The 26,464-nt window shown below is 63.4% G+C and overlaps 3 protein-coding genes across 3 annotated transcripts; 2 read left to right on the top strand and 1 right to left on the bottom strand.

The window, feature by feature from the left end:
• Positions 1–5: 5 nt before the first annotated feature.
• On the top strand, positions 6–962 carry FOXP3 (forkhead box P3; the record flags this gene model as incomplete). Its single annotated transcript, XM_054808557.1, has 3 exons — positions 6–92; positions 575–696; positions 824–962. Coding segments are annotated over 3 exons (249 nt in total), but the record flags the coding sequence as incomplete, so codon positions are not given.
• Positions 963–970: 8 nt separating this feature from the next.
• On the bottom strand, positions 971–7,076 carry CCDC22 (coiled-coil domain containing 22). The gene is made up of 17 exons (XM_054808661.1): positions 6,901–7,076; positions 6,075–6,252; positions 5,719–5,851; positions 5,508–5,614; positions 5,345–5,411; positions 5,068–5,237; positions 4,606–4,818; positions 4,395–4,466; positions 3,935–4,054; positions 3,724–3,843; positions 3,356–3,472; positions 2,730–2,831; positions 2,501–2,608; positions 2,117–2,212; positions 1,757–1,816; positions 1,553–1,627; positions 971–1,270 (listed from the first exon to the last, which is right to left on the bottom strand). Exons 1-17 carry the CDS (start codon positions 6,948–6,950, stop codon positions 1,157–1,159), a joined length of 1,902 nt encoding a protein of 633 aa, XP_054664636.1. The 5' UTR covers positions 6,951–7,076; the 3' UTR covers positions 971–1,156.
• Positions 7,077–7,741: 665 nt separating this feature from the next.
• CACNA1F (calcium voltage-gated channel subunit alpha1 F) lies at positions 7,742–24,635 on the top strand. The gene is made up of 49 exons (XM_054808569.1): positions 7,742–7,859; positions 8,424–8,495; positions 8,759–9,002; positions 9,112–9,217; positions 9,888–10,027; positions 10,141–10,283; positions 10,376–10,528; positions 11,265–11,461; positions 11,758–11,861; positions 11,940–12,100; positions 12,191–12,274; positions 12,409–12,496; positions 12,860–12,886; positions 13,128–13,288; positions 13,394–13,619; positions 13,732–13,939; positions 14,727–14,847; positions 15,119–15,200; positions 15,368–15,407; positions 15,505–15,556; positions 15,631–15,763; positions 16,223–16,352; positions 16,601–16,660; positions 16,785–16,891; positions 17,383–17,470; positions 17,955–18,062; positions 18,213–18,265; positions 19,305–19,451; positions 19,562–19,763; positions 19,880–20,038; positions 20,126–20,236; positions 20,324–20,407; positions 20,531–20,551; positions 20,635–20,763; positions 20,851–20,916; positions 21,021–21,112; positions 21,461–21,620; positions 21,716–21,843; positions 21,940–22,036; positions 22,127–22,229; positions 22,319–22,420; positions 22,530–22,660; positions 22,755–22,868; positions 22,965–23,101; positions 23,190–23,327; positions 23,417–23,577; positions 23,720–23,832; positions 23,923–24,189; positions 24,307–24,635. The coding sequence occupies exons 2-49, from the start codon at positions 8,468–8,470 to the stop codon at positions 24,562–24,564; spliced, it is 5,964 nt and encodes a 1,987-aa protein (XP_054664544.1). The 5' UTR covers positions 7,742–7,859; positions 8,424–8,467; the 3' UTR covers positions 24,565–24,635.
• The last annotated feature ends 1,829 nt before the right edge of the window (positions 24,636–26,464 follow it).

The following is a 26,464-nucleotide window of genomic DNA, read 5'->3' as shown; positions in this document are numbered from 1 at the left end:
GAGTCCCCCAGCGCCAGCGCACCCTGGGCGAGATCTACCACTGGTTCAGCCGGATGTTCGGGTACTTCCGCCACAACACCGCCACCTGGAAGGTGGGGACCCCCCCCCCTGCACCCCCAAATTCCACACACCCACTCCCCAGGAACCCCCTCCCCCCAGCACACCCCCATTTGGAGGGGGGGGGGGCACCCCAACTTCTCCCCTGGAAATCTGGGAGTGTCTCCCTCCCCACCCTCCATCACCACCACTGGGAACCCCAAACCTTTTGGTTCACACACCCCTCCCCCCCCCCCCGGCACCCCAAAATGTTGCCATCTGCAAGGGGGGGCCCCCCCCCAAACTTGCCCCCCCCAAAACACACTGCCCCCCCCCAAAAGCAGGAGGGACACCCCAAATTCTCCCAGAGCCTCTCCACCCACCAACCTCCTCCTTGCCACAGCCCAAAGACGCCCCCCCCCCCCCCAAAAAAAAACCCTAAACTTGTCCCAGACCCCCCCCCAAAAAAATTCCTCAGGGAATTTGGGGGGGCAGCCCCCCCAATTTCTCGGGGTGCCCTCCCTCCCCCCCCCCCCAGAACGCCGTGCGCCACAACCTGAGCCTGCACAAGTGCTTCGTGCGAGTGGAGAACGTGCGCGGGGCCGTCTGGACCGTGGACGAGGCCGAATTCAGGCGGAAACGGGGACAACGGTACCCCAGGTACCCCCAAAATCCCCTCCCCGCACCCCAAAACCCCTCCCGAGGACCCTAAAAATGGGGGGGAGCCCCTTAAACACCCCCCCCCCAAAAAAAAGCCCCTAACCATCCCCCCCCACTTCCCCCACAGAGACTGCGACCTGAAGTACTTTCTGCCCTCTCGGAGCTGAGAGGGGGGGGCCCCCCCAAAAAAAAACCAACCATGTTGCAGGGGCGAGACTGGAGGGTCCCCCCCAAATCCTTCCCCCCCCCCCCAAGAAGAACGTGACACCCCAAAACCGCTGTGCTGGGATTTTATTGAAACCATAAAGGAACCGTTCCATCTTCTGCCGTGGGTGCATTTTAGGGGGGCTATGCAGGGGGATTCAGGCACCCCCATACCCCACTTTGAGGGGGGGGGGACCCAGAGCCCCCCCCCAGGTGTATTTTTTTGGGGGGGGGGGTGTCCCCCAAGTTTTGGGGTTCAGGCGTGGCGGGCTCGTGCCGCCAGCAGCGCGTTCTCCTCCCGCAGCTCCCGGCAGTCGCTGAGGATCCGGTCGAGGCTGGCGGGGGGCTTCGCGCTCGTCTCCCCCTCGATCTGGGGGTAACGGGGTTTTGGGGGGGCAGGGGGGGTGTTAAAATTGGGGGGGGGGGCAGAAAATTGGGGGGGGCAAAAAATTGGGGGGCAAATTGGGGGGCAAGGAGTTCGGGGGCAAAGAGTTGGGGGGGACAAAGAGTTGGGGGGGACAAAGAGATATGGGGAGACGTGAGAGGTTAATTAATACCCCAGTAGCCCCGGGGGGGCCCCCAGGGACACCCCAAATTCTTGCCCCCCCCCAATTATATTGTGCCCCCCCCCCGAGCCCCCCAAAATTCCCACCTGCTCCTCCAGGTCCCGGATCTCTCTCTGAATGGTCCCAGTGTCCTCGATGGTCTGGATCAGCTGGGCACAGTTCTGGGGGGGCGGGGGGCAAAAAGGGGGTGCGAGTGACCTCTCCCAAATCCTCCAGCCCCCCCCCCCCCATTGTACCCCCAAATTCCACCTGGGCCCCCCCAAAACCGTGTGTCCCCCCCCCTCCATTACCTCATGCAGAGCCGCCAGATACTTGTAGGCTTTCCTCACCACCTCGTCCCGCTTGGCGTCCTGGGGGGGCACATGGGACGATTTTGGGGGGTGCACGTGGGATAATTTGGGGGGGGGCACATGGGATAATTTTGGGGGGGCACACGGGATAATTTGGGGGGGGCTCGTGCAACAATTTAGGGGGATCCCAGCGCCACAAACTCACCCCTTCCTTCAGGGTCAGCCCATAGAGGGGGTGCCCCTGAGAGGCCCCCCCCCCCCCCAAAATCCCCCCCTTGATCTCTCTGGGGGCCCCCCCACCCCAAAATGTCCCCCCACCCCAAAGGGCCCCCCAAATTCACGCGGGGGCCCCCCCCAAACCTTGAAGAGCAGCTCGTCGGTGACGCTGAAGGTCCTCTCCAGCTTCCCCACCAGGGAGTTGATCTCCTTCTGCAGCGCTCGCGTGTCCACCAAAATCTGGGGGCGGGGGGAGTGGGGGGGGGGGGGTGTCAGGAGTGGGGGGGGACACCCCAAAACACCCCCCCTCATTTTGGGGGTGCACTCACTACCCACAGGCCCCCCAAATGCACACACCCCCCCCCCCAAGAACTCAAATGGGACCTAATACCCCCCCCCAGGACTCCTCTAGGCTTCCCTAGGAACCCCAAAACTCCCCCCCCCCAAAGCTGAAGGGGGGGTCCCCCAAATCTCCAGCCCCCCCCAAACACCCCCCCCAGGCCCCCCCAAAATCCCCCCCCCCCCCACCTTGCCGATCTCCTCCTTCTGCTTGCGGATGTTGCCCACGATCTCCAGGATGCGCTGGGTGTAGACGGCGCGCGAGACGTCGCGGGGCAGCGCCTCCAGCTCCGCCACCTGTGGTGTGTGTGTGTGGGGGGGGGGGTAAGTATGAAATTGGGGGGGACACCCCCACCCCGGCACCCCAAAATAATCACCTCGTGACACCCCCCCCCACCCCTGCACCCCAATTTCTCACCAGTTGTTTGTACAGCTCCTCCTTGCGCCGGGCTTCGGCGGCGGCCGAGCGGCTGCGTTCGTGCAGGGACCGGATCTCCGACAGGCGTCGCGACGACTCCAGCTGCGGGTAGGAGAAACAAAGGGGGTACCCCAAATCGGGGTACCCCCAAAACCCACCGAAGGGGGGGGGACCCCAGATGCCCCAAAACCTCCAGGAAGGGGCTCCCGGCCCCCAAAACCACCCGGGAGGGGACCTTGGAGTTGTAAATGCGCTGGGAAGGGGGCTTCAAACCCGCTGGGGGACCCCAAAACCTACCAGGGAGGGACCTGGGGACCCCAAAACCCACTGGGAAGGGGACCTGGGCACCCCAAACCCACTGGGAAGGGGACCCCAGAGCTCCCAGGAACCCCCAAACCCAACCAGGGAGAGACCAGGGGACCCCCAAACCCACCGTGTCCCCAGGATGAGACCCCCAGGGACCCCAAAACCCACTTGGGGACAATCAGGGCACCCCAAAACCACTGGAAAGAAAATTCTTGAGCCTCCAGGGACCCCCAAAACCCACCTGGGGACCCCAAACTCAGCAGAAAGGAGACCCACGGACCCCAAAAAAAGGGGGTACACACCCCAGACCCCCCCCTTACCTGGGCGGAGTCACGCAGGGCCCGGAGGTGCCGGTACTCGGCGAGGAGGGGTCCCCGGTGCCGCTCCCACTGCCCAGCCAGGCTGACGATACGACGGCTGCTGGCCTCCACCACCAGCTGCGAGCAGCGTCAGGGCACCCCCAAAACGCTGCACCCCCAAAAATACTCCCCAGCACCCCCAAATTGCCCACACACATGCCTCCTCCCCCCCCCCCCCCCCGCCACCCTTCGCCTCCACCGCTGGGGCAGTTGTACACCCCAAACTGCGCCTCCACCCCCGTCCCAAACTACACCCAAACAGCCTCACGACCCCCCCCCCCCCCGCCCCCCCAAATCCCTGCCCCATGGGGGTACCCCAAAATCCTCACCTGGAGCTTGGCCATGTTGCTCTCGGCATCTGGCAGCAGCTCGACCGCCCGCGCCTTCAGCCGGAGGGCATCCTCCCGGCCCCCCAAAACCAGCCGGCCCTGCCGCACCTCTGCCTCTGCCTGGGGAGGGGGGGGGGGGCACACGCACCCCATCAGGGTACCCCAAAAAACCCAACAGCCCCCCCGACGAGGTCGTTCCCCCGGCACCCACCTGGGTTAGGCTGAGCTGGGCATCTCGCACCTCCCCACGGCAGCCCTCGATTTCGGCCTCCAGCCGAGCCAGGGTCTCCTCCAGGGCAGCTTCCTCGCCGGCCCGGCGCGCCCCCGCGTCCTGCGGCGGGAGGGGGAAACCCCTTCTAAATGTGGCCATCAGTAGGGTCCAGAGTGAACACCTACCCACTGCAGCCATCAGTAGGGTCCAGAGTGAACACCCACCCACCACAGCCATCAGTAGGGTCCAGAGTGAACGCCCACCATTCACAGCCATCAGTAGGGTTGCGAATACACATGCAGCCATCAGTAGGGTTCAGACTGAACACCCACCCATCACAGCCATCAGTAGGGTCCAGAGTGAACGCCCACCCATCATAGCCATCAGTAGGGTCCAGAGTACACATGTGGCCATCAGTAGGGTTCAGAGTGAACGCCCCCCCCCCCCCCCATCCTGTTACCTCCTCAGGGCTCTTTGAGGGGTGCAGGATCTCGGCAGCCGCCTGGATCTGCTGCAGCAGGATTTGGGGGTCCTGCAGGACGAGACCCCAGACCAGGTCAGACCCCGGGGGTGGTGGTGGGGGCCCCCAAAACCCCACCCCCCCACCCCTCCAACCCCCCCCCCCCCCCAAAAACCAACCCCCAACCCTCCGGTGTGTGTCCCCCACCTACCTGCTCGTGGGTCAGGTGCTGGGTGCGGGTGAAGCGAGACCCCTTGGGCAGGGCCCCCCCAAATCCCCCGACCCCCCCAGCCCCAAAAGCTTCTTGGAGCCAAGCGGGGTCCAGGGGTCCCGGGGGGGGTCCTTGAGGTCGGGGGGGGCACGCTTGACGTAGGGGCTCCAGCGCCCGCAGCCGAGCACGGAGTCGCTTCCGCCCCACGTATTCCTGGGGGGGGGGGTGGAGGGGAAGAGGGGGGGGGTCAGACCCACAGGCACCCCCAAAACACCCCCCCCAAAAAAGGGGGTCAGACCCACAGACACCCCCCCCCACCCCAAACTCTTGGGGGCAGGGAGAGAAAAGTGGGACCCACAGGGCCCCCCCAAGTCCTGGGGATCCCTGGAGACACACCCCCCTCCCCCAAAGCTTGAGACCCCCCCCCCCCGCCCTCATTTTGGGGGGGACACGGGGTCTCACCTGGGGGGGCAGGCGGGAGGCCAGGCCGGGGCCCCCCCATTCCGCCTCCCAGTCGTGCCGGGCGCTGAGCTGGGCCGCGTGCGCCTCCAGCAAAGACGGGGGGGTCCCGACGGAAAGGGGGGGCTGCGCCGGCACCGGGGGGGCAGCCCCCCCAAAATACTCCTGCAGCTCTGCGGGGGACGGGGAATGTGAGCAGACCACCCCCCCCCAAAACAACACCCCCCCCCCCCCCGAACCCCCAAACTTTACACCACCCCCCCCCAAAAAAAACTCGTACCTGGGGGTCCCCCGCTTTGGGGCAGAACCAGGGGGCAGGTAACGAAGGGATGCAGCCGACCCGTGCCCTAAAAACAGTTAATTAACGGGTTTTCCCCCCAAATTGAGAGGGGTCACCCACAATTTTTTGGGGGGGGGGGAGTCAGGGCCCCCCCAAAACCCACCTGCAGGCGCTGCAGCCGGGCCGTGCGACAAGCAGGGGGCACCCAGGGGGTCCCCAGCTGCTCCTGGATGCGGGCGCCGATGGCTCGTAGCAGAGCCCCCGATTTCCCTGGAGGTGGGGGGGGACGGGGGACACAAAGATATGGAGTGCCCCCCCAAAAAAACCCCAGAGGATCCCCCCCAAAACCCCAAGGGACCCCCCAAAATCCATACCGGGGGGCTCAGCCCCTCTTTCGCTCTCATCCCGTGGCAGCTTTTCCACGAGGAAGAGGAGGAGGCGGCGGGTGTCGTGCTCGGAGCTGTAGAGGAAGGTCTGGTACCCCACGTCGCCCCCAAATCCCAGCTCCTGGGGCGGGAGGTGGGGGGGGGGTGTCACCCCAAAAATTTTTGGGGGTCCCCCATTCTCCTCCACCCCTTAAAATTTGCCGGGGGGGGGGGGGGAATTGCCAAGGTCTGAACCCCAACGTCGCTCGTGTATCTTAATACTGGGGGAGAGCGGTGGGGTAGCGGGAGAGTAGGGGTGCCCCCCCTTAAATTTTGGGGTTCCCTTAGGGTTTTTTGGGGTGTACCTGACAGGCGGCGGCCAGGTCGGAAGCGAGTCGGAAGCGCGCTGAGATTCCGGGAGGCAGGAGGGGGCTGAGGGGGGCCCCCAAAGCGGGGCGCACGGCCCGCAGGCAGCGTACAGCCGCCTCCACCACCAGCTCCGGGGTCAGGTCCCGAACGCTCTGCACTTCGGGGGGCACCGGCCTTTTGGGGAGGGGGGGGGGCACCCCAAAAAATAATCATGGGGATCCCCCCCCCCCCCCTCACAGCACCCACAAAAAAAATCCTGACACCCCACCGCCGCCACCTCCAGGCACCCACAGGGGTCACCCCCCCCCCCCAAAGTCCGTGGGGTGCTCCCCCAGGGACCCCCAAACCCCCCCAGGGACCCCAAAACCTCCCCCAGGGACCCCCAAACCCCCCCAGGGACCCCAAAACCTCCCCCAGGGACCCCCAAACCCCCCTCATGGACACCCAAAACCCTCCCAGGAAGCCCCAAAACCTCCCCCAGGGAACCCCAATCCTCCCCCAGGGACCCCAAACCCCCCCTCAGTGATCCCCAAGCCCCCCTAGGGACCCCAAAACCCCCCTCAGGGACCCCAACACCCCCCCCCAGGGACACCCCCCCCCCAAAAACACCCCCAAGATCCGCCCCCCCCAATTCCTTAGGGTCGCCCCGCAAATCCCCCACCCCAGACCCCCTAAGATCCCCCCCAGTGACCCCCCAAAACCTCCCCCGGAGTCTCCCCTCCCCGACCCCCCAAAACTCTCCAGTGCCCCCCCCCCGCACCCCAGAGCCCCCCCCAAAATCCCCCAGATTGCCCCCCCCACCCCCCGCTCTCCTCCACTCACGTCCCCGCCTGCCGCAGCGAGTGGATCAGGATTTTGTCCACCTCCTCCATTTTTGGGGGGGGGGCCCAAACCCTGCGGGGGGAATTTGGGGGGGGGGGGCACCCCGGTTTTCCCGCACCCCCGCGAAGTCCCGCCGCGAGTCACGTGAGGCGGGCCCCGCCGCGGAACCGAGGCAGACTCCGCCCCCCTCCTCTCCCAGCGCGGGGCACGCTGGGAGTTGTAGTCCGCGTCGGCGCGGGGCACGCTGGGAGTTGTAGGCGGCGCGAGGCGTGGCTGAGGCGGGAAACTGAGGGGGCGCGAGGCGCGGCTGAGGGGAGGGAAATGGCGGCCGTGAGGGGTGGTGAAGGGGGAAAATAAGGTGATAATGAGGGGGAAAATGGTGTTTGTGAGGGGGGAAGTGGTGTCTGTGGGGTTTGAGGGGTGGCTGAAGGAGTAAGTGGTGTCTGCGAGAGGGATATGAGGGGGAAAATGGTGTCTATGAGGAGTAAAATGGTGCTTGTGAGGGGAGAAATGGTGTTTATGAGGAGCAAAATGGTGTTTTTGAGGGGGAAAATGGTGCCCGTGGGATTTGAGGGGCAGCTGGAGGGGTAAATGGTGCTTTTGAGGGGGTAAATGGTGTCTATGAGGGTATGAGGGGAAAAAGGGTGCTTGTGAGGGGGGAGTAGTGTTTTTGAGGGGGAAAATGGTGCCTGTGGGATTTGAGGGGCAGGTGGAGGGGTAAATGGTGCTTGTGAGGGGGTAAACGGTGTCTATAAGGGGAAGAAGTACTTGTGAGGGGGATAGCAGTGTTTACGAGGAGCACAGTGGCGCTCTTGAGAGTGGAAATGGCGTCTGTGAGAGGAAAACGGTGCCTGTGGGGTTTGAGGGGTGGCTGAAGAGGTAAATGGTGTCTACGAGGGGGGATATGGTACCTGTTTGGGGTCACTGAAGCAGGAATTGGCATCTGTGGGGCGGCCGAGGTAAGAAACATCTCTCTCACACGCATGTGCCCCATCCTTGGTCCCTCTCACACACGTGTGTCGCATCTGTGCCCCCCCATACGTGTGCCCCCCATCCCTGTCCCCCCCCGTCCACCTCCACCCATCCCTCTTGTGCCCTTGCTCCCCTCACACTCGCGCCCTGTCCCCCTCACACACGCGTGTGCCCCGGCACGTGGGCAGCGCCGCTCTCCCCTGTCTCTGGCACAACGCTCTCGTTAAGCCCTTAATCTCCCGGCAGTGACGAGCTGGGGGCTGCGGGACGAGCTGTGGGGAGGGCCTGGGAGCTACCCCAGCACCCACAGACCCCCCTAAATACCCCTACACCCCCCCAAAATACCCCCAACCCCCCCTAGATATCCCCCCACCCTCCCCAAATACTTCCTATATATCTCCTAAATGCTCCCAAACCCCAACAGACCCCCCCAAATCCTCTTGAAAGTCCTTCAGACCATCTGAACACCCCTCCCCAGACTCTGTAGCTACCTTCAAGGTACCCCAACCTTACTGGACACCCCTAAAATAACCCCCCCCGACCCTCAACAGGTACCCCCAGACCTGCGGGAACAACCCCCTGGACGCCCCTTGCCATGTCGGAGTCGGAAGAGAATGGAGAGGGTGAGTCTGGGGGGGTCTCAGGGGGATATGGGGGTTCTTGGGAAGAAGTGAGGGTTCGGGGGGGGTCCCCAGTGAGGGGGGGTCCCCGAGGTTATGGGGGGGTCCCTTAGAGAATGGGGAGGTTCCTGGTCTATGGGATGTGGGTGTTAAGGGGTGGTCCCTGTGTGGGCAGGGGGTCCTGGGGCTGGAGAACTTTTGAGGGAGTCCAGGAGAGTTTGGGGGGGGTACTTGCCCCCTCCTTGATCGCCCCCCCACATCCCCAGGACCCCCCAAGGAGCCGCCGTCCTTTGCCGAAGCCATGGGACAGCCCCCGGGGTGGCCGATAGGCGAAGGCAACGGGGGTCCGGCGGGCGGAGGGACCCCCCCGGGACAGCGGCACCGACGTCCCCCCCACACCAAACACAAGGGGCAGGGCTCCGGGGGGGTCCACCGCTCCCCCCGCGCCCTCTTCTGCCTCCGCCTCAACAACCCCATCCGCCGGGCGGCCATCAGCATCGTCGAGTGGAAGTGAGTCGGGGGGGGCGGAATTTTAGGGGGGGTGAGGGGGTCACAGGTTTGGGGGGCGGTTCCCTCCCTCCCCAGCCTGCTGCACCCCCCTTTTTTTTTTAACCCCCAGGCCCTTTGACATCCTCATCCTCGCCACCATCTTCGCCAACTGCGTGGCTCTGGGGGTCTACATCCCCTTCCCCGAGGATGACTCCAATGCCGCCAACCACAACCTGGTGAGAAACCCCCCCAAAAAAGGGGGACCCCGCCCCCCCCCCCACTTTCACTGGACCTATTGTCCTTAACTGGTCCCAGTCAGGTGCTGGTTTAGCTCGTTAAGGGATAACGCCGCTGCTTAACAAAGCCGCTTCAGGCACCGGAGGGAATCAGGAATGCGGGGGGCTGCCCCGACACCGGGGTGTGTGTCCCCCTCGGTGGGGTTGTGTGTGTGGGGAGGGTCAGTGGGGTGATGGGGGGTGTCCCCTGAACCGCGTGCCACACGTGTGCCTCTCGCACACGCGTGTGCTGTTGCCTATAAGCCGCTTAACCGGCGCTGGGGTGGGCGTTAATCCCGGCTTAGCCGGCCTGGATGCCGAGAGAAGGGGATGCTGGGAAAGGGGGACACACACACCTTTTTTTTTGGGGGGGGGGGTGTCCCCCAAATGCCACTGTCCCTTGTCCCCCAGGAGAAGGGGATTCTGGGAAGGGTGGGGGGGGTAATTTTGGGGGGGGGAGTCCCCAAAGCCAGTATCCCCCAGGAGAAGGGTGGTGGGGCCTGAGGGTGGGTGGTGGCCCTGGATGCCCTTGTCCCCTGGCAGAAAGTGGGTGCCCCTGCGGGCGGGGGGGTTTATAGGGGTGGGACACCCCCAAATACCTGGGTCCCCCCCCCACTTTTTCTTCCTCCAGGAGCAAGTGGAGTACGTCTTCCTCATCATCTTCACGGTGGAGACCTTCCTGAAGATCATCGCCTACGGGCTGGTGCTGCACCCCAGCGCCTACATCCGCAACGGCTGGAACCTCCTCGACTTCGTCATCGTCATCGTGGGGTGAGGATTTGCCCCCAAGGGAGGGGGCCGGGCAAAGTGGGGGGGGTGCAGGTCTGCAAACCTGTGTGTCCGTGTCCTCCCCGCCCCCCCCCGAAAAAAAAATTCTCCCTCAGGCTCTTCAGCGTCATCCTGGAGCAGGCGTCCCACAAACCCGGCGAAGCCCACCACATGAGCGGGAAACCGGGGGGCTTCGACGTCAAAGCCCTGCGCGCCTTCCGCGTCCTCCGGCCCCTCCGCCTCGTCTCTGGCGTCCCCAGTGAGATCAGTTTTGGGGAATCCCACTTGGCGGGGGCGGGGGGGGGCCCCCACAGCCTCCTGCCAACCCCCCCCTTTCCCCCCCCCCCGCAGGTCTCCACATCGTCCTCAACTCCATCATGAAGGCCATGGTGCCGCTGCTGCACATCGCCCTCCTCGTCCTCTTCGTCATCATCATCTACGCCATCATCGGCCTCGAGCTCTTCATCGGCCGCATGCACAAGACCTGTTTCTTCATCGGATCCGGTAAGGCGGGGGGGGGGGGCAGGGGAATGATCGCACCCCAGGGACCCCCAGAATATCTGGGACCCCCCCCCACCAAAGAATCCGGGTCTGTCAGTGAAAGGCAGTTGGGAGACCCCCCACAAGTGACACCCCAGCGAGGGCACTTGCACCCCTCCCAAACACCCTGAGACCCGCCCCCCCCAGCACCCAGGACCCCCCACTTAGAGCCCCTGAGGCCCCCCCCAGCACCCTGAGGCCCCCCCCCAGCACCCTGAGACCCCCCCCAGCACCCTGAGACCCCCCCACCAAGGGCACTTGGCCCCCCAAGGCCCCTGAGACCCCCACTTAGAGCCCCTGAGGCCCCCCCCAGCACCCTGAGACCCCACCACCAAGGGCACTTGGCCCCCCCAGCACCCTGAGACACCCCCCAGCACCCTGAGGCCCCCCCCAGCACCCTGAGACCCCCACTTAGAGCCGCTCAGCGCCCACCCCCTAACCCAAGCCCCCCCCGCACTGATCCCAAGCCCCCCCTGCATGATCCCACCCCCCGCACCCCAATTTTGCCCCCCTTTATGTCCCCCCATCCCCTTTACCCCCCCATCCCCAGCACACTGAAGCTCCCAGCCCTCCTTACTCCCCCCCTCTGCCCCCCACACCCCTCCATGCTCCCCCAAAACACCCCAGCGACCCACCCAAACCCCATTTTAGGGGTGCTAACCCCCCCCCTTTTGCCCCCCCCCCCCCCCCCCCCCCCCAGATTTAGAGTCGGAGGACGACCCCTCCCCTTGCGCTTTTTCGGGTCACGGCCGCGCCTGCCTCCAGAACAACACCGAGTGCCGGGGGCGCTGGGAGGGACCCAACGGCGGCATCACCAACTTCGACAACTTCTTCTTCGCCATGCTCACCGTCTTCCAGTGCATCACCATGGAGGGATGGACGGACGTTCTCTATTGGGTGAGCCGTGTCCCCCCCCCCCCGCCACACACCCCAAAAAAATCTTACAGCTCCCCCCTCGCTTCCCTGAGCACCCCCAAAATCCTCACCCCCCCTCCCTGAGCGCCTCCCCAAAAACCCTCTCTGCCGGCGCCCGAGCGTTGCTCGCATCACCCCACGCGCCGCTGAGGTGTGGATTTGGGGTCCCCCCTAACCCACCCCCACCCCCCAAATCCCCTCCCGTCCCCCCAAATCCCCCCCCCACCCCCCAAATCCCCCCTCCCCAACCACATCGCGCCCCCCCCCCCTTTTTACAGATGCAGGACGCCATGGGCCACGAGCTACCCTGGATTTACTTCGTCAGCCTCGTCATCTTCGGCTCCTTCTTCGTCCTCAACTTGGTGCTGGGGGTGCTGAGCGGGTGAGGGCATCGTCAAGCGTGACGTCAGCGTGTCGTTAGCGTGTGCGGCGTCACACGCGTGTGTGTGTCCCCACGAAGGGAGTTCTCCAAGGAGCGCGAGAAGGCCAAAGCCCGCGGAGACTTCCAGAAGCTGAGGGAGAAGCAGCAGCTGGAGGAAGATCTCCGGGGCTACATGGATTGGATCACCCAGGCCGAGGACCTCGAGGGCGACGAGGACGAGGGGGAGCACGAAAAACACCGTAAGTGGGGTTTAGGGGGGGTGTCGCGGGCCCCCCCCCTTCCCCAAAATCTTCCGCACCCCAAACCCCCGCCCTGCTCCGGACCCGCAGGCCTGACGGCCGAGGACCTGATGGGGAAGCGGAAACCGCGGCTGAAGTGGCTGCGGCACGCCAGTCACTCTACCGATACCCACGGTAACGACCCCCGACGGGGCTCCCCCACGATATTGGGGTGTCATCCCCCCACCCCCCAAAAAAAACCTTTTCTCTGGATGTCGGGGTCCCCCTGTGCGGCGCTGACCTTTGACCCGCCCCCCCACCCCCCCCAGCCAGCCTTCCCGGCAGCGAGACGACGTCGGTGAACACCGAGACGGCGGGCGAGGAGGAGGCGCAGCCGACCGCCTGCGACCGCTGCCTGTGAGTGCCGAAATGGGGGGGGGGGCACGGGATGCCCCCATACCCCTGGGACCCCCCCCCCAAGACCCTCCTCACCCCCCCAGTGGCCCCCCAATACCCACCAGGACACCCCCCCCCCAGCCTCCCCGAGACACCAACGCTGATGCTGAGACCCCCACCCCCAAATCCCCATGCCCCCCCAGAGACCCCAAAACTGCCCCCCCCCCCAAAGGCATCAGGGACCCCTCTGTAGCCCCTCTAAGCCCCCCTGCCCCCCCCCCGGGGACCCCAAAACCCTCCCCACGGCCACGGGACCCCCTCTCCGTCATGTCCTGGGCCCCCCCCCTCAAATTTTGAGGTAACTTTGCGCTTTTCCCTCTCCAGGGGCAAAATCACAAAGACAAAATTCTGGTGAGTTGGGGGGCAAAAATAAGGGGGGTGGGGGTGGAAAAAAGGGGGGGCACACAGCGAGGCCCCCCCCAAATCCTCCCACCTGATGTGGGGGTGTCTCTGTAACCCCAACACCTCCCCTCTGCCCCCAAAATACCCCCGCTCCCACGTCCGCCTGTCCCAACACCCCTCCGTCCCCTCCCGTACCCCCAAATCCACCCCCCTCCCCACCCCTGTACCCCCAATTTCCACCCCCCGCAAGGCGCCGTCTGCGCCGCCTGAACCGCCTGTGGCGCCGACGGTGCCGCGGGGCGGTGAAATCCGTCTCCTTCTACTGGACCGTCTTACTCCTCGTCTTCCTCAACACCCTCACCATCGCCTCCGAGCACCACGGGCAACCCCCTTGGCTCACCCAAACGCAAGGTACAACCCCGCAACGACACCCCAGTGCCCTCCGATTGTTTCTCCGACACCTCCCGGTATTTTTTGGGGGGGGCTTTTTTTTTGTTTTGTTTTTATTTCTGGAAGCCTACGCCAACAAAGCGCTGCTGTCGTTGTTCGCCGCCGAGATGGTGTTGAAGCTGTACGCCCTGGGCCCCGCCTGTTACTTCGCCAGCTTCTTCAACCGCTTCGATTGTTTCGTGGTGTGCGGCGGGGTGTTGGAAACGGCTCTGGTGGAACGAGGGGCCATGGAACCCCTGGGGATCTCCGTCCTCCGCTGCGTCCGCCTCCTCCGCGTCTTTAAAGTCACCAGGTGATGGCGGCGGCGACGACGACGACGTTCGGGGACGCGGTGACGACCCGCCGCCGTCTGTTGGCGTGGCGAATCCTTTCCCAGTCCTCCCAGTAACCCCGGCGTCCCACAGGCACTGGGCGTCGCTGAGCAACCTGGTGGGCTCTTTGTTGAACTCCATGAAGTCCATCGCTTCCCTCCTCCTCCTCCTCTTCCTCTTCATCATCATCTTCGCCCTGCTGGGCATGCAGCTCTTCGGGGGACGCTTCAGCTTCGACGAGACCCAGACCAAGCGCAGCACCTTCGATACCTTCCCTCAGGCTCTGCTCACCGTCTTCCAGGTACCCCGAAATCCAGAGAGGGGGGGACGAGACACCCCAAAAGCCAGAGGGGGTGACCCCGATATCGGGAGGGGGGGGGAACCTTGATACCTGTGGGAGGACCCCAAAACCCACAGGGGGAAACTCAAAATGCGTGGAGGATCTTGAAACCTGTGAGGGACCCCAAAACCTCCTGGGGGGGACCCCAAAACCTCCTGGGGGGGACCCCAAAACCCGTGGGGAGATGCTGAAACCCCTGAGAGACCTCTAAAACCTGTGGGGAGACCCCAAAATGCAGAGGGGGACCCTGAAATCCCATGGGGGACCCTGAAACCTGTGGGGGATTCCAAAACCTGTGGGGAGACCCTGAAACTCCTGGGGGACCCCAAAACTCATGGAGACCCCTAAAACCTGTGGGGAGACCCCGAAACCTGGAGGGGGATCCCAAAACCCATGGGAGATCCCCGAAACCTGTGGGGAGACCATGAAGTCCCTGAGGAGACCCCAAAACCCAGAGAGGGACCCTGAAATCCCATGAGAGACCCCCCCTAAAACCTGTGGGGGACCCCAAAACCCATGGGGAGCCCCCCAAAACCCATGAGGCCCCCCCCCAAAACACATCCCTTCACCATCCTATAGTTACTCCAGGGTGACGTCGCACCCAGATGGAGGAGAATGGGGAGGCAGCGGCGTACTGGGAGCACTGGGAGGGTGTACTGGGAGCACTGGGGGGGGGTGTACTGGTTTTGGCAGGGGGATGCAGAGGTTTTTGGGGTGACCCTGGTGTTTTTGGGGGGGCTCCCTCCAGATCCTGACGGGGGAGGACTGGAACGCGGTGATGTACGACGGCATCATGGCGTACGGCGGCCCCGTCTTCCCCGGGATGCTCGTCTGCGTCTACTTCGTCATCCTCTTCATCTGCGGGAACTGTGCGTGGGCATACTGGGAGCACTGGGAGGGACTGGGAGGGGGGTGCGGGGTAACTGGGAGGGACTGGGAACGGAGCAGGGGGTAACTGGAAGGAACTGGGAAGGGAGACCGAGGGGCTGGTGCGGGCGACACCGGGCTGGGAAACGGAGATGGGGTGGGGTGGGAGGGAACTGGGAGCGGGAGCGAACCTGGCGAGAGGGGTACTGGGAGGATACTGGGAGGATACTGGGAGGATACTGGGAGCACTGGTTGACCCTTTTCTCCCCGCAGACATCCTCCTCAACGTCTTCTTGGCCATCGCCGTCGACAACCTGGCCGACGGCGACAACATCAACTCAGGGGGTGACAAAAAGTGAGCTCGGACGTCGGGGTCCCTTTGGGGGGGGGGGGGGGGTGTCCCCTTGGGTGCCTGGGTCCTTTTGGGGGGGTCCCCTGGGTGTGGGTCCCTTTTGGGGGGGGGGGGTGTCTCCCAGACACCTGGCTCCTCTGTCTGAGCCCCCCCCGTTCCCCCCAAAACAGGGAGAAGGCCGGGGCGGGGAGCCAGGACGTGAGTGTGAAGGTGAGTGTGAGCGGGGTGTGCCCCCCCCCCCCAGCCCCCCAAGTGTGCACGCCCCTTGCACACTCAGCTCCCCCCCCCCCCCCAAATCCGTCCCCAGGTTGAGGGGGAGCAGCCGGAGGAGGAGGAGGAAGAGGAGGGGAGCGAGGAAGGTGAGTGTCACCCGGCGGGGGGCGGGAGCTGGGGTGTCGGGGTGACAGCGCGCGGACGCCTGTGTCCCCTACAGGTGACGAGGAGACCGGGGGGGAGCGGGAGAGTTTGGGGGGGCCCCGGCTGGAGTCCCTGGAGGAGCCCCCCAAAACCAAAGTGGTGCCGATCCCCGAGGGCAGCGCCTTCTTCCTGCTGGGCAGCACCAACCCGTGAGACAGGGCACTGGGCGGGACTGGGGATACTGGGGGTACTGGGAGCACTGGGATTGGGGGGTACTAGGGGCACTAGGACTAGAGGCACCGGGCAGGACTGGGGATACTGGGGGTACTGGGAGTACTGGGAGCACTGGGACTGGAGATACTGGGGGCACTGGGATGGGAGGTACTAGGAGCGCTGGGGGCACTGGGAGCACTGGGACTGGGAGCAGTTAAGACTGGGGGTACTGGGGGCACTGGGACTGGGGACAAACTGGAAGAAGGACTGGGAGTACTGGGACTGGGGGGACTGGGAGCACAAACGGGGAGCACTGGGACTGGGGACACAAAGTGGGGGGGACCTGGGACTAACTGGGGTGGGGGGAAGGTGTCTGGTAAACTGGGACGGAGGGGAGTAACTGGGAGTAACTGGGAGTAACTGGGAGTAACTGGGAGCACTGGTGCTCGGCGCAGGCTGCGGGTGCGGTGCCACGCCCTCATCCACCACCACGTCTTCACCAACCTCATCCTCGTCTTCATCATCCTCAGCAGCGTCTCGTTGGCCGCCGAGGACCCCGTCCGCGCCCACTCACCCCGCAACCACGTGGGATACTGGGCAAACTGGGATGAACTGGGACAAACTGGGCGGGGGGGGGGGAGGGGGCAGGGGAGTGGGTGTTAATTCACCCCATAACCGCACGGGATCTGCTCGCCCTGGGGGGGGGGCAGAAATGTGGGGTGCTTGGGGAGGTTTGGGGGGGCCCTGGGGGTTTGGGGGGGCTCTGGGGAGGTTTGGGGGGCTCGGGGGGGGTGGGGGGTGTCAGGGTCACCCCGTTTCCCCCCCCCCCCCAGATCTTGGGCTACTTTGACTACGCCTTCACCTCCATCTTCACCGTGGAGATCCTGCTCAAGGTACGCCGGGGGGGGTGGGGGGTGTCCCCTGGGGTTTTTTGGGGGGTCCCCATGGTTTTTGGGGAGTCCCTGAGGTTTGGGGGAGGGGGGGGTCCCAGATGTCGGGGTTCACGGCCTCCCCCAGATGACGGCCTTCGGCGCCTTCCTGCACAAAGGCTCCTTCTGCCGCAACTGGTTCAACCTCCTCGACCTGCTGGTGGTCGGCGTCTCCCTCATCTCCTTCGGCATCCAGTGAGCTGCTGCGGGCGGAACTGGGAGGCACTGGGAGCGCTGCCGGGGGCACTGGGAGCATTGCTGGGGGCACTGGGAGTGCCGTTGGGGGACTGGGAGGCACTGGGAACGCCGTTGGGGGGACTGGGAGGCACTGGGAGCACTTGGAGTGCTTTTAGAGGCACTGGGATCAGTGTTAGGGGCACTGGGAGTGCCACTGGTGGTACTGGGAGCACTGGATGGGGGTGTTGGAACATGCTGGGAGTGCTGCTGGGTGCACTGGGGGTACTGGGAGGCACTGGAAGTGCTGCTGGGAGCACTGGGAGGCACTGGGAGTGCTACCGGGCACAGCGGGGGCACTGGGAGTGCAACTGGGGGCACTGGGAAAACCACTGTTGTCACTGGGGAGGGTACAAGGAACGTCACTGGGAGTACTGGGAGCGCCGCTGGGGGCACTGGGAGTGTTACTGGGAGGCACTGGGAGCACTGGTGTCCCCCGGCGCCCGCGGCAGCTCCAGCGCCATCTCGGTGGTGAAGATCCTGCGGGTGCTGCGCGTCCTGCGGCCGCTGCGAGCCATCAACCGCGCCAAGGGCCTCAAGGTGCGGCACTGGGAGGCACTGGGAGCACTGGGAGGGCCCGTGGTGTGCTGCAGGCTGTACTGGTGGGACTGGGAGGCGCTGGGACCCCCCCCGCGTGTGGGGTGTTACTGGTGTCGCTGGGGGGATGGGACTGGGAGCTGGGGGTCCCCCTGGCGCTGCTGGTGTCATGGATGACGTCAGTGGCAGTGTCGTGATGTCACAGGTGTCCCCTCGTCCTTTTATCCGGGTGTCCCGATGTCACCAGCACAGGGTGTCCGGGTGTCCCTGGTGTCACCAGCACAGGGTGTCCCCGCTGTCACGGTGTTCCCAGTGTCCGTGTGTCCCCATTGTCCGGGTGTCCCCGGCATCCCGTTGTCCCCAGCACACGGTGTTCCCACTGTCCCTGTTCATGTCCCCTGGTTGTTCCCGTTGTCCCCGCGTCCGGCTGTCCCCAGCGTCCAGCTGTCCCCACGTCCCCAACGTCGGTCCGTCGCTCTGTCCCCAGCACGTGGTGCAGTGCGTCTTCGTGGCCATCCGCACCATCGGCAACATCATGATCGTCACCACGCTGCTGCAGTTCATGTTCGCCTGCATCGGGGTGCAGCTCTTCAAGGTGTGGGGGGGGGGACACACGACACATGGGACAGACCCCCACACACACCCCCGGGGGGGTCCCCCAAACCCCCCCCACGAGGGGGTTGGGGTCCCCCAACAGCCCCCCCCCCCCAGGCTTGGGGTCCCCCTGACCCCCCGGGTTCCGCAGGGGAAGTTCTACAGCTGCACGGACGAGGCCAAGCACACGCCTGGAGAGTGCAAGTGGGTCCCGGCCCCCCCCCCCCCCCCGGCTGACACCACCCCCCCCACACCCCCACTGCCCTGCTGGGCCCCCAGAGGGAGCGGGAGTGGGAGAGGGAGTGGGAACGGGAGTGGGAGTGAGGGTAGGTTGGGAGTGCAGGGCGAGCGTTAGGCGAGCGTAGGTTGTAGGTAGCGAGGGAGCGTGGGTTGAGTGAGTGGAGTGGGAGTGTAGGCATGAGGGTAGGCTGAGTGTGACTGTAACTTGAGTATGAGTGTAGGCATTGAGTGTAGATGTGAGTGTAGCTTGAGTGAGTGTAGGCTGAATATGAGTGTTCCTTGAGTGAGTTTAGATTGTGAGTGTAGTTTGAGTATAGGCTGGTTGTAAGTGTGAGTGTAGGTTGAGTGTGAGTGTACATTGAGTGTGAGTGTAGACTGAGTGTAGCTTCAGTGAGTGTAGATAAGAGTGTGAATGTAGATTGAGTAGATTGTGAGTGTAGTGCGAGTGTAGGCTGAGTGTCAATGTAAATATCACTGTAGAGAGTGTAGGCTGAGGGTGTAGCTTGTGAGTGTAGTTTGAGTGTAGACAGAGTGCAAGTATAGGCTGAGTGTGAGTGTAGATTGAATGTGAGTGTAGGCTGAGTATGAAGTGTAGATTGAGTATAGGATGAGCGTGAGTGTAGCTTGAGTGTGTGTAGATGTGAGCTTGAGTGTGTTGATTGTTCGTGTGAGCGTAGGCAGAGTGTAGCTCGAGTGGGAGTGTAGACACAAGTGTAAGCTCTGTGTACGTGTGTGGGTTGTGAGTGTAGCCAGAGTATATTGTGAGTGTAGAGCGAGTGTGAGTTCAGGGTCTGTGTGGGGAGTGTGAGTGGAGGCTGTACCTGTGTCCATGTCCCGCAGTGTGCCCACTGCGTCACTGTGTCCCCCGGTGTCCCCTGCCCCGCTGATGGCCATGGGCAGGGGCTCATTCGTGGTGCCGGGGTGGTGTCTGTCACCCCCTGGGTGCGGTGTCACCCATTGTCGTGGGTGTCCCCTACCCACTGTCCCCCTCCTCCCCACACAGGGGCACCTTCCTGGTGTACAAGGATGGGGACGTCTCCCACCCGTCGGTGCGGGAGCGCCTCTGGCACAACAGCGACTTCAACTTCGACAACGTGCTGGCGGGGATGATGGCGCTCTTCACCGTCTCCACCTTCGAGGGCTGGCCCGCGTGAGTCACCCCCGGGGGGACGGTGACACTTGACCCCCCCCCCCCCCACGGTGGTGGATACCTCACCCCCCCACACCCCCCCTCCCCGTGTGTGTGTGTGTCCCCCTCAGGCTGCTGTACAAGGCCATCGATGCCAACGCTGAGGACCAGGGTCCCATCTACAACTACCGGGTGGAGATCTCCATCTTCTTCATCGTCTACATCATCGTCATCGCCTTCTTCATGATGAACATCTTTGTCGGCTTCGTCATCATCACCTTCCGGGCGCAGGGGGAGAGCGAGTACCGCAACTGCGAGCTGGACAAGAACCAGGTGCCCGGGGACGCCGCGGTGTCACCTCGTCACCCTCCCTGTACGTGGTGGTATCCCCCGTGACAGCCGGCTCTGTGTGTGTGTGTGTGTGTGTGTGTCCCTGCTACACCCCGCAGCGGCAGTGCGTGGAGTACGCCCTGAAGGCGCAGCCGCTGCGGCGCTACATCCCCAAGAACCGCAGCCAGTACCGCGTCTGGGCCATGGTCAACTCCACCGCCTTTGAGTACATCATGTTCGTCCTCATCCTCCTCAACACCATCGCCCTGGCTGTCCAGGTGGGGTGGGGTGGGGTGGGGGGAGACCCTGAGGGGTCCTGGGGGTGGTGGTTAAAGACCCCCCCCCTCTGCGTCATCCCCCCAAAGCACTACGAGCAGTCCAAGCCCTTCAACTACGTGATGGACCTGCTCAACATGGTGTTCACGGGGCTCTTCACCGTCGAGATGGTGCTCAAGATCATCGCCTTCAAACCACGGGTAGGCTTGTGCGAGGAGGGAGGGGGTGAGTGCGTCGCACGAGGAGGGGGGCCCTCACTCCCCGCCCCCACCCCCCCTTGTGCGCAGCACTACTTCTGCGACGCCTGGAACACCTTCGACGCCCTCATCGTGGTGGGCAGCGTGGTGGACATCGCTGTCACAGAGGTCAACGTGAGTCACCCCCCACTTTTCCCCGGGGAGTGTTTCCCCCCCAACCCCCGTGTCTGTGGTCCTCGCACACATCTCTGTCTCCATCCATCTCCATCCGTGGTTCCTCACGCCCGCGTGCGACAGAACGGGGGTCATGTTGGTGAGGTACGGGGGTGTCCTCTGGTTCGGGGGGGGGAGTGCAGGAGTTTTGGGGTGTCCCTCACACCCTGCTGTGCCCCCCCCCGCAGAGCTCAGAGGACAGCTCCCGCATCTCCATCACCTTTTTCCGGCTGTTCCGGGTGATGCGGCTGGTGAAGCTGTTGTCCAAGGGCGAGGGCATCCGCACCCTGCTCTGGACCTTCGTCAAGTCCTTCCAGGTGGGATGGTGGCGGGGGGGACACGCAGCGGGACACGGCGCGGGGACACACGCACCCCCCCCTCACACCCTGCTCCATCCCGCACAGGCCCTGCCCTACGTTGCTCTCCTCATTGCCATGATCTTCTTCATCTACGCCGTCATCGGCATGCAGGTGAGGGGCCTTGTGTGAGCGCCGCATGTGCGCACACACACACCCCCACCCCCCCCACCCCCCCAGTGCAAGGGGGGGTCCCGCAAGCCCCCTGTCCCCCCCAGACCTTCGGGAAGGTGGCGCTGCAGGACGGGACCCAGATCAACCGCAACAACAACTTCCAGACCTTCCCCCAGGCCGTGCTGCTGCTCTTCAGGTGGGGCCGGGGGGGGCTGTCTCTGGGGTCCCTATGGGATTTGGGAGCTCCCTGTAGGGTCTTTATTGCCCCTTGGGGTCTGTGGGTCACTGCACAGTTCCTATAGAATCCCTATAGCGTCCTTATGGGGTCCCTGTAGGGTCTGTGGTCTCCTTGCAGAGCCCCTATGGCATCCATAGCTCCCCGTGGGGTTCCTACAGGGTCTCCTGAGGTCTGCCAGTCCCTGCAGGGGTCCCTATGGGGCCTGGGGGCCCCTGCAGGGCTGCTCCAGGGGTTGGGGGGGTTCTGCAGGGGCCCTATAGGGTCCAGAGGGGCCCTATAGGGTGGCGCTGGGTGTGTGGGGCGCAGGTGCGCCACGGGGGAGGCCTGGCAGGAGATCATGCTGGCCAGCCTGCCGGGCAAGCGCTGCGACCCCGAGTCGGACGCGGGGCCGGGCGAGGAGTTCACCTGCGGCAGCAACTTCGCCATCGTCTACTTCATCAGCTTCTTCATGCTCTGCGCCTTCCTGGTGAGCCCCACGGTGCCCCCGCTCCATGGCGGCACTGCCCCACACAAACCACTGACACCCCTGCAACGGCACGTTGTCGCGTGTGTGTGTCCCAGATCATCAACCTCTTTGTGGCGGTGATCATGGACAACTTTGACTACCTGACGCGCGACTGGTCCATCCTGGGCCCCCACCACCTGGATGAGTTCAAGCGCGTCTGGTCCGAGTACGACCCCGCTGCCAGGTCTGTCGCTGTCACGCACGCACACACCCCTCCAACACCCCCAGCCAGGGGGGACCCCATGACCCCCCCCCTCCCCCACCCCTGCACACCCCACAGGGGCCGCATCAAGCACCTGGACGTGGTGACGCTGCTGCGCCGGATCCAGCCCCCACTGGGTTTTGGGAAGCTCTGCCCCCACCGCGTCGCCTGCAAGGTCAGCCAGGGTTCTTGGTGGGCGGGGCGGGGGGAGGTACCCGGACACCTGGGTTCACACATGCACCCCCCCCCCTTCCTGTCACCCCAGCGCCTGGTGGCCATGAACATGCCCCTCAACTCGGATGGGACCGTGACCTTCAACGCCACCCTCTTCGCCCTGGTCCGCACCTCCCTCAAGATCAAGACGGAAGGTTGGGAAGTGGGGGGGCCCGGAGGCCTGGGGTGTGACGGTCAGGGCGGGGGCATCCCCCAATTCCTTGCTGTGTGCCCCCCTCCCCAGGGAACCTGGACGTGGCCAACAAAGAGCTGCGCGCCGTGGTCAAGAAGATCTGGAAGAGGACGAAGCCCAAGCTGCTGGACGAGGTCATTCCCCCGCCTGAAGGTGAGCAAGTGTGTCCGTCCCCACCAGCCCCCTGGGAGGGGGGGCGTCACCCCTTGGGGACCCCAGCACCCCTGACCCTGCTGTGTCCCGTCCCCCCCCCCCCTGCCAGAGGAGGAGGTCACCGTGGGCAAGTTCTACGCCACCTTCCTGATCCAGGACTATTTCCGCAAGTTCCGGCGGCGGAAGGAGCGGGGGATGCTGGGCCCCAACGCTGGCCCCAGCAATGAGTGTGTGCTCCAGGTGGGCACCCCCCTCCCCCCGGGGCGGGGGCTGTGGGGAGGGGTGGGGGTTGTCATGGTGACACCCCCCCCACCCACTGTGCTCCCCTCCCCAGGCCGGGCTGCAGACGCTGCAGGCACTGGGCCCCGAGATGCGACGGGCGCTGAGCTGCGACCTGGAGGGCGAGGATGGCCATGCCGCCACCGAGGAGGAGCAGCTGACCTATGCTGTAAGCCCCGCCCCTCACCTGCAGGGCACGCCTACTGGCCACACCCTTGATGCACGGCCACGCCCACCGCAAAAGCCCCACCCCTCTTGCCCACAGGCTCCTGAGACTCTGTACGGCTCCGCCCCCAGCCCCCCGCTCCTGGGGGAGCCCTCCCCAGCCGCCAGCCCGGTCCCCACCGAGGGAGAGGACCCCGCGCCCCTTCCCCACATCGTGACCCATCGCCTCGGCAGCAGGTACGGAGGGGGCACCCAGACACTGGGGGTGTGGGGTGGATGTGGGGGTCCCTGGGGGCAACAGGGGCTCCCACGGCCCTGTGTGCAGGCGGTGGTCGGAGGGGGGGAGGCAGGAAGAGCCAGCCCCCCCCGCGGATGGGGAGGAGCTGGGGGGAGACCCGGGGGATGGCAGCCACGAAGAGGACCTGGAGGGCTCCGCCCCCCGCCACCCGTGGGCCGGGGACAGGTACCGCGCCACCCGTGTCTCCTGTAACACCTGGGGGAACCCCCCCACCCTGGAGGGTCAGCCCCCTAACACCTTGTCCCTGTCCTCAGGCGGCTGGGGACCGTGCCCGCGCCCCAGCCCCCCCGCTGGGCGGGAGAGGGGCCGCGGGGGGGGTCGCTGCCGCTGCCCCCCCGGCACTTCGCCCTCCACAACGGGGCCCTCGAAGGGCAGCAGCTCAAGCGGCGGCGCCTCCTGCCGCCCACCCCCGCAGGTAGGGGCGGGGCACGAGGGGAGGGGCTTGCGAGGAGAGGCGGGGTCTCCAGTGAGACACACCCCCTCCTCTCCGCGGCCGGGCCCTCGTGTCCGGGACACGCACGACGCTGACCGACACCCCCCCCCGCCCTGCTCCCCAGGGCGGAAGCCCTCCTTCACCATCCAGTGCCTGCGGCGCCAGGGCAGCTGCGAGGACGAGCCCATCCCGGGCACCTACAACCCCTCGGGCCCTCCCGGCCCCGCACGGCCCCAGGTACCACCACGCGTGACACACGAGTGGAACACACACGCGTGTCTCTCACACACACACACACACTCTCTCTCTGTGCCATCCTCCTCGCAGGGTTATGGCAGCTCCGAGACGTGGCGCCTGGGGGGCTCCTCGCACGCCTGGGCCACGGCCCCCACCCGCGGCCATGTCCTCTATGCACCCCTCATCCTGGTGGAGGGAGGGCCGCCACCGGGAGGAGGCGGCGGCGGTGGGGGAAGCCTCCCCCCACTCTCACGTTGGTTCGTGGGGGACCGTGGGCCTCCCGGCCCCCTCCGCCTGCGACCCTGTGGCCCTCGGGACACACTGGCCCGGGGCTCTGCCGACAGCCTGGTGGAAGCCGTGAGTGCACGGGGACACACACAAAAACCGGGGGGGGGGGGGGGGGGGCGGACACGACCCACACAACGCCCCGAGCCGGTGCCAGCTCCTTTCCCCGCCCCACTCCCTGCCCCACAGGTGCTCATCTCGGAGGGGCTGGGGCTGTTTGCCCGGGATCCCAAATTCGTGGCCGTGGCCAAACGAGAGATCGCCGACGCCTGCGACATGACCATGGACGAGATGGAAAGCGCCGCTACCGATCTCCTCACCCGCCGCCGCCGCTCCACACCTCCTCCCGCTCCCGCCGCCGCCGCCGTCTACAGCGACGAGGAGCCGCTGAGGCCGCCGGCCGAGGAGGAACTGGCCGACGAGATGGCCTGTGTCGGCGGGCTCTAGGACCCGGCTGCCCCTCCCGCAGGGCCGCAATAAAGGCTGCGAACTGGAGGGAGGTGTTTACAGGGGTCACTGGGAGCGGGGGGGGAATTACCTCCAAAAAAATAAAGGTTTTTCCTCAAAAAAAAAGGAATTTTCCTCAAAGGAAAAAAAAAAAGGGTTTACCTAAAAAAAGACGGCTTTAACTCAAAAAAAACAAACAAACAAAAAGATGTCTCGTCCCCCCCCCCCCGAAAAGAGGATTTTTTTTTTTTTCCTTCAAAATGGGGGGGAGGTGTGTGTCCTCAAAAAACGGTTGGTTTTTGGGTGGGGTTTTTTTTTTTTTTTCCTTAAAAAAAGGAGGGGCTTACCACCCTCCAAAAAGAAAAAAGATGAGATTTCCTCAAAAAACCCAAAGGAGTTTCCAAAAAAAAATATTTTTTTCCTCAGAAGAAAAGTTACCGCAAAAAAAAAAAAAGGGGGGGGTCCTCAAAAAAAGGAGGGGCTCTAACCTCAAAAAGAGATTTTTTTTTCCCCCCCCTCAAAAAAAAGGGGGTTAGCTAAAAAAAAAAGTTTTTCCTTCAAAAGAAAAGGGTTTTATTAAAAAAAAAAAAGTTTTACCTCAATAAAAGGGAGGGGGTTTAACCTCAAAAAAAAAGGCAAGGTTTCCCTTCAAAAAAAAAAAAAAAAAAAGGATTTTTCCTCAACAAAGGGAGTTTCCTCAAAAAAAAAAAAAAATTGCGGGTTTTGTTTTTTTTTCTTCCCCCCCCAATAGTTTCTACCTCAAGAAAAGGATATTTACCTCAAAATTAAGGGTGGGTGTTTGGTTGGTTGGGTTTTTTTTTTTTTAAGAGAAAAAAAAAAGTTTCCTCAAAAAAAAAAAAAGTTTTACTCCAAAAAAATTTTACCTAAAAAAAAAAAAGAGTTCTACCTCAAGTAAAGGTATTTACCTCAGGGAGAGGGATTTTTTTTTTTTTTACATCAGGAAAACGGATTTTTCCTCAGAAAGGGTAAATTTTTACCTCACAGAGGAGGTGTGGTTTGGTTTTTTTTTTTTTTAACTTGAAGAAAGGTGGTTTTATCACAAAAAAAATTTGTATGTAACCTCAGGCAGATTTTACCTCAAGGAGTAGCTTTTACCTCAGGAAAAGGGTTGTTTTTTTTTTTTTTTAACCATAGAAAAGGTAAATTTTTACCTCACAGAGGAGGTGTGGTTTGTTTTTTTTTTTTTTTTTTTTTAACTTGAAGAAAGGTGGTTTTATCACAAAAAAAATTTGTATGTAACCTCAGGCAGATTTTACCTCAAGGAGTAGCTTTTACCTCAGGAAAAGGGTTTTTTTTTTTTTTAACCTTAGAAAAGGTAAATTTTACCTCACGGAGCAGGAATTTACTGCAGGAAACAGGACTTCTTCCCTTAGGGAGGGGGATTTTTACCTCAGGAAAGGGGTGTAGTAACTCAAGAAAAGTTTTACTTCAGGAAAAGGGGTTGCTTTACCTCAGGAATGGTCACTTTTACCTCACAGAAGGTGGTTTTGCCGCAGGAAAGAGAATTTTTCACCTCAGGGAGACGGATCTTGTCTAAAAAAGGGTAACTTTACCTCGCCAAAGACATTTTTACCTCAGGGGAGGGTGGTTGGCCGGGCGGGGGGAGGGAATCGCTCCAGGCTTAACTCGGCGGAGGAACCAACGGCCGCCACCTCGCGCCGCCGCCGCCACCTGCCCGGAGCCTCGCTCCTCTCCGCCCTCCCATTGGCGGAGACCGCGACCAATAGGGAAGCACCTCAGCGCCTCCACTCCGCCCTCCTCGCGGCGCATGCGCAGTACGAAACCTCGCCACATGTCCGCGGTTTTGGGGGGGGCTTAAATTCCCCCCCCCCCCAATCACCCAAATCCCTTTTAGCCTCCAAAGTTTAATAATAATAAA

The sequence above is a fragment of the Grus americana genome, chromosome 38, assembly GCF_028858705.1.
Source record: "Grus americana isolate bGruAme1 chromosome 38, bGruAme1.mat, whole genome shotgun sequence".
NCBI classification, from domain to species: domain Eukaryota; kingdom Metazoa; phylum Chordata; class Aves; order Gruiformes; family Gruidae; genus Grus; species Grus americana.
Note: the sequence above shows the minus strand (reverse complement) of the source record. Positions and strands in the feature narration are given on the sequence as shown.

Bases quoted from the DNA above. Each gene is read 5' to 3' on its own strand.
- CCDC22 (XM_054808661.1), bottom strand. From the start codon at position 6,950: ATGGAGGAGGTGGACAAAATCCTGATCCACTCGCTGCGGCAGGCGGGG. The intron at 5,238-5,344 runs GTACGAGTTTTT...CGTCCCCCGCAG, and splicing joins CCAAAGCGGGGGACCCCCAG to AGCTGCAGGAGTATTTTGGG. The intron at 2,832-3,355 runs GTAAGGGGGGGG...TCCTACCCGCAG, and splicing joins CCCTGCGTGACTCCGCCCAG to CTGGAGTCGTCGCGACGCCT.
- CACNA1F (XM_054808569.1), top strand. From the start codon at position 8,468: ATGTCGGAGTCGGAAGAGAATGGAGAGG. The intron at 11,862-11,939 runs GTGAGGGCATCG...GTCCCCACGAAG, and splicing joins GTGCTGGGGGTGCTGAGCGG to GGAGTTCTCCAAGGAGCGCG. The intron at 15,408-15,504 runs GTGAGTGTGAGC...ATCCGTCCCCAG, and splicing joins GCCAGGACGTGAGTGTGAAG to GTTGAGGGGGAGCAGCCGGA.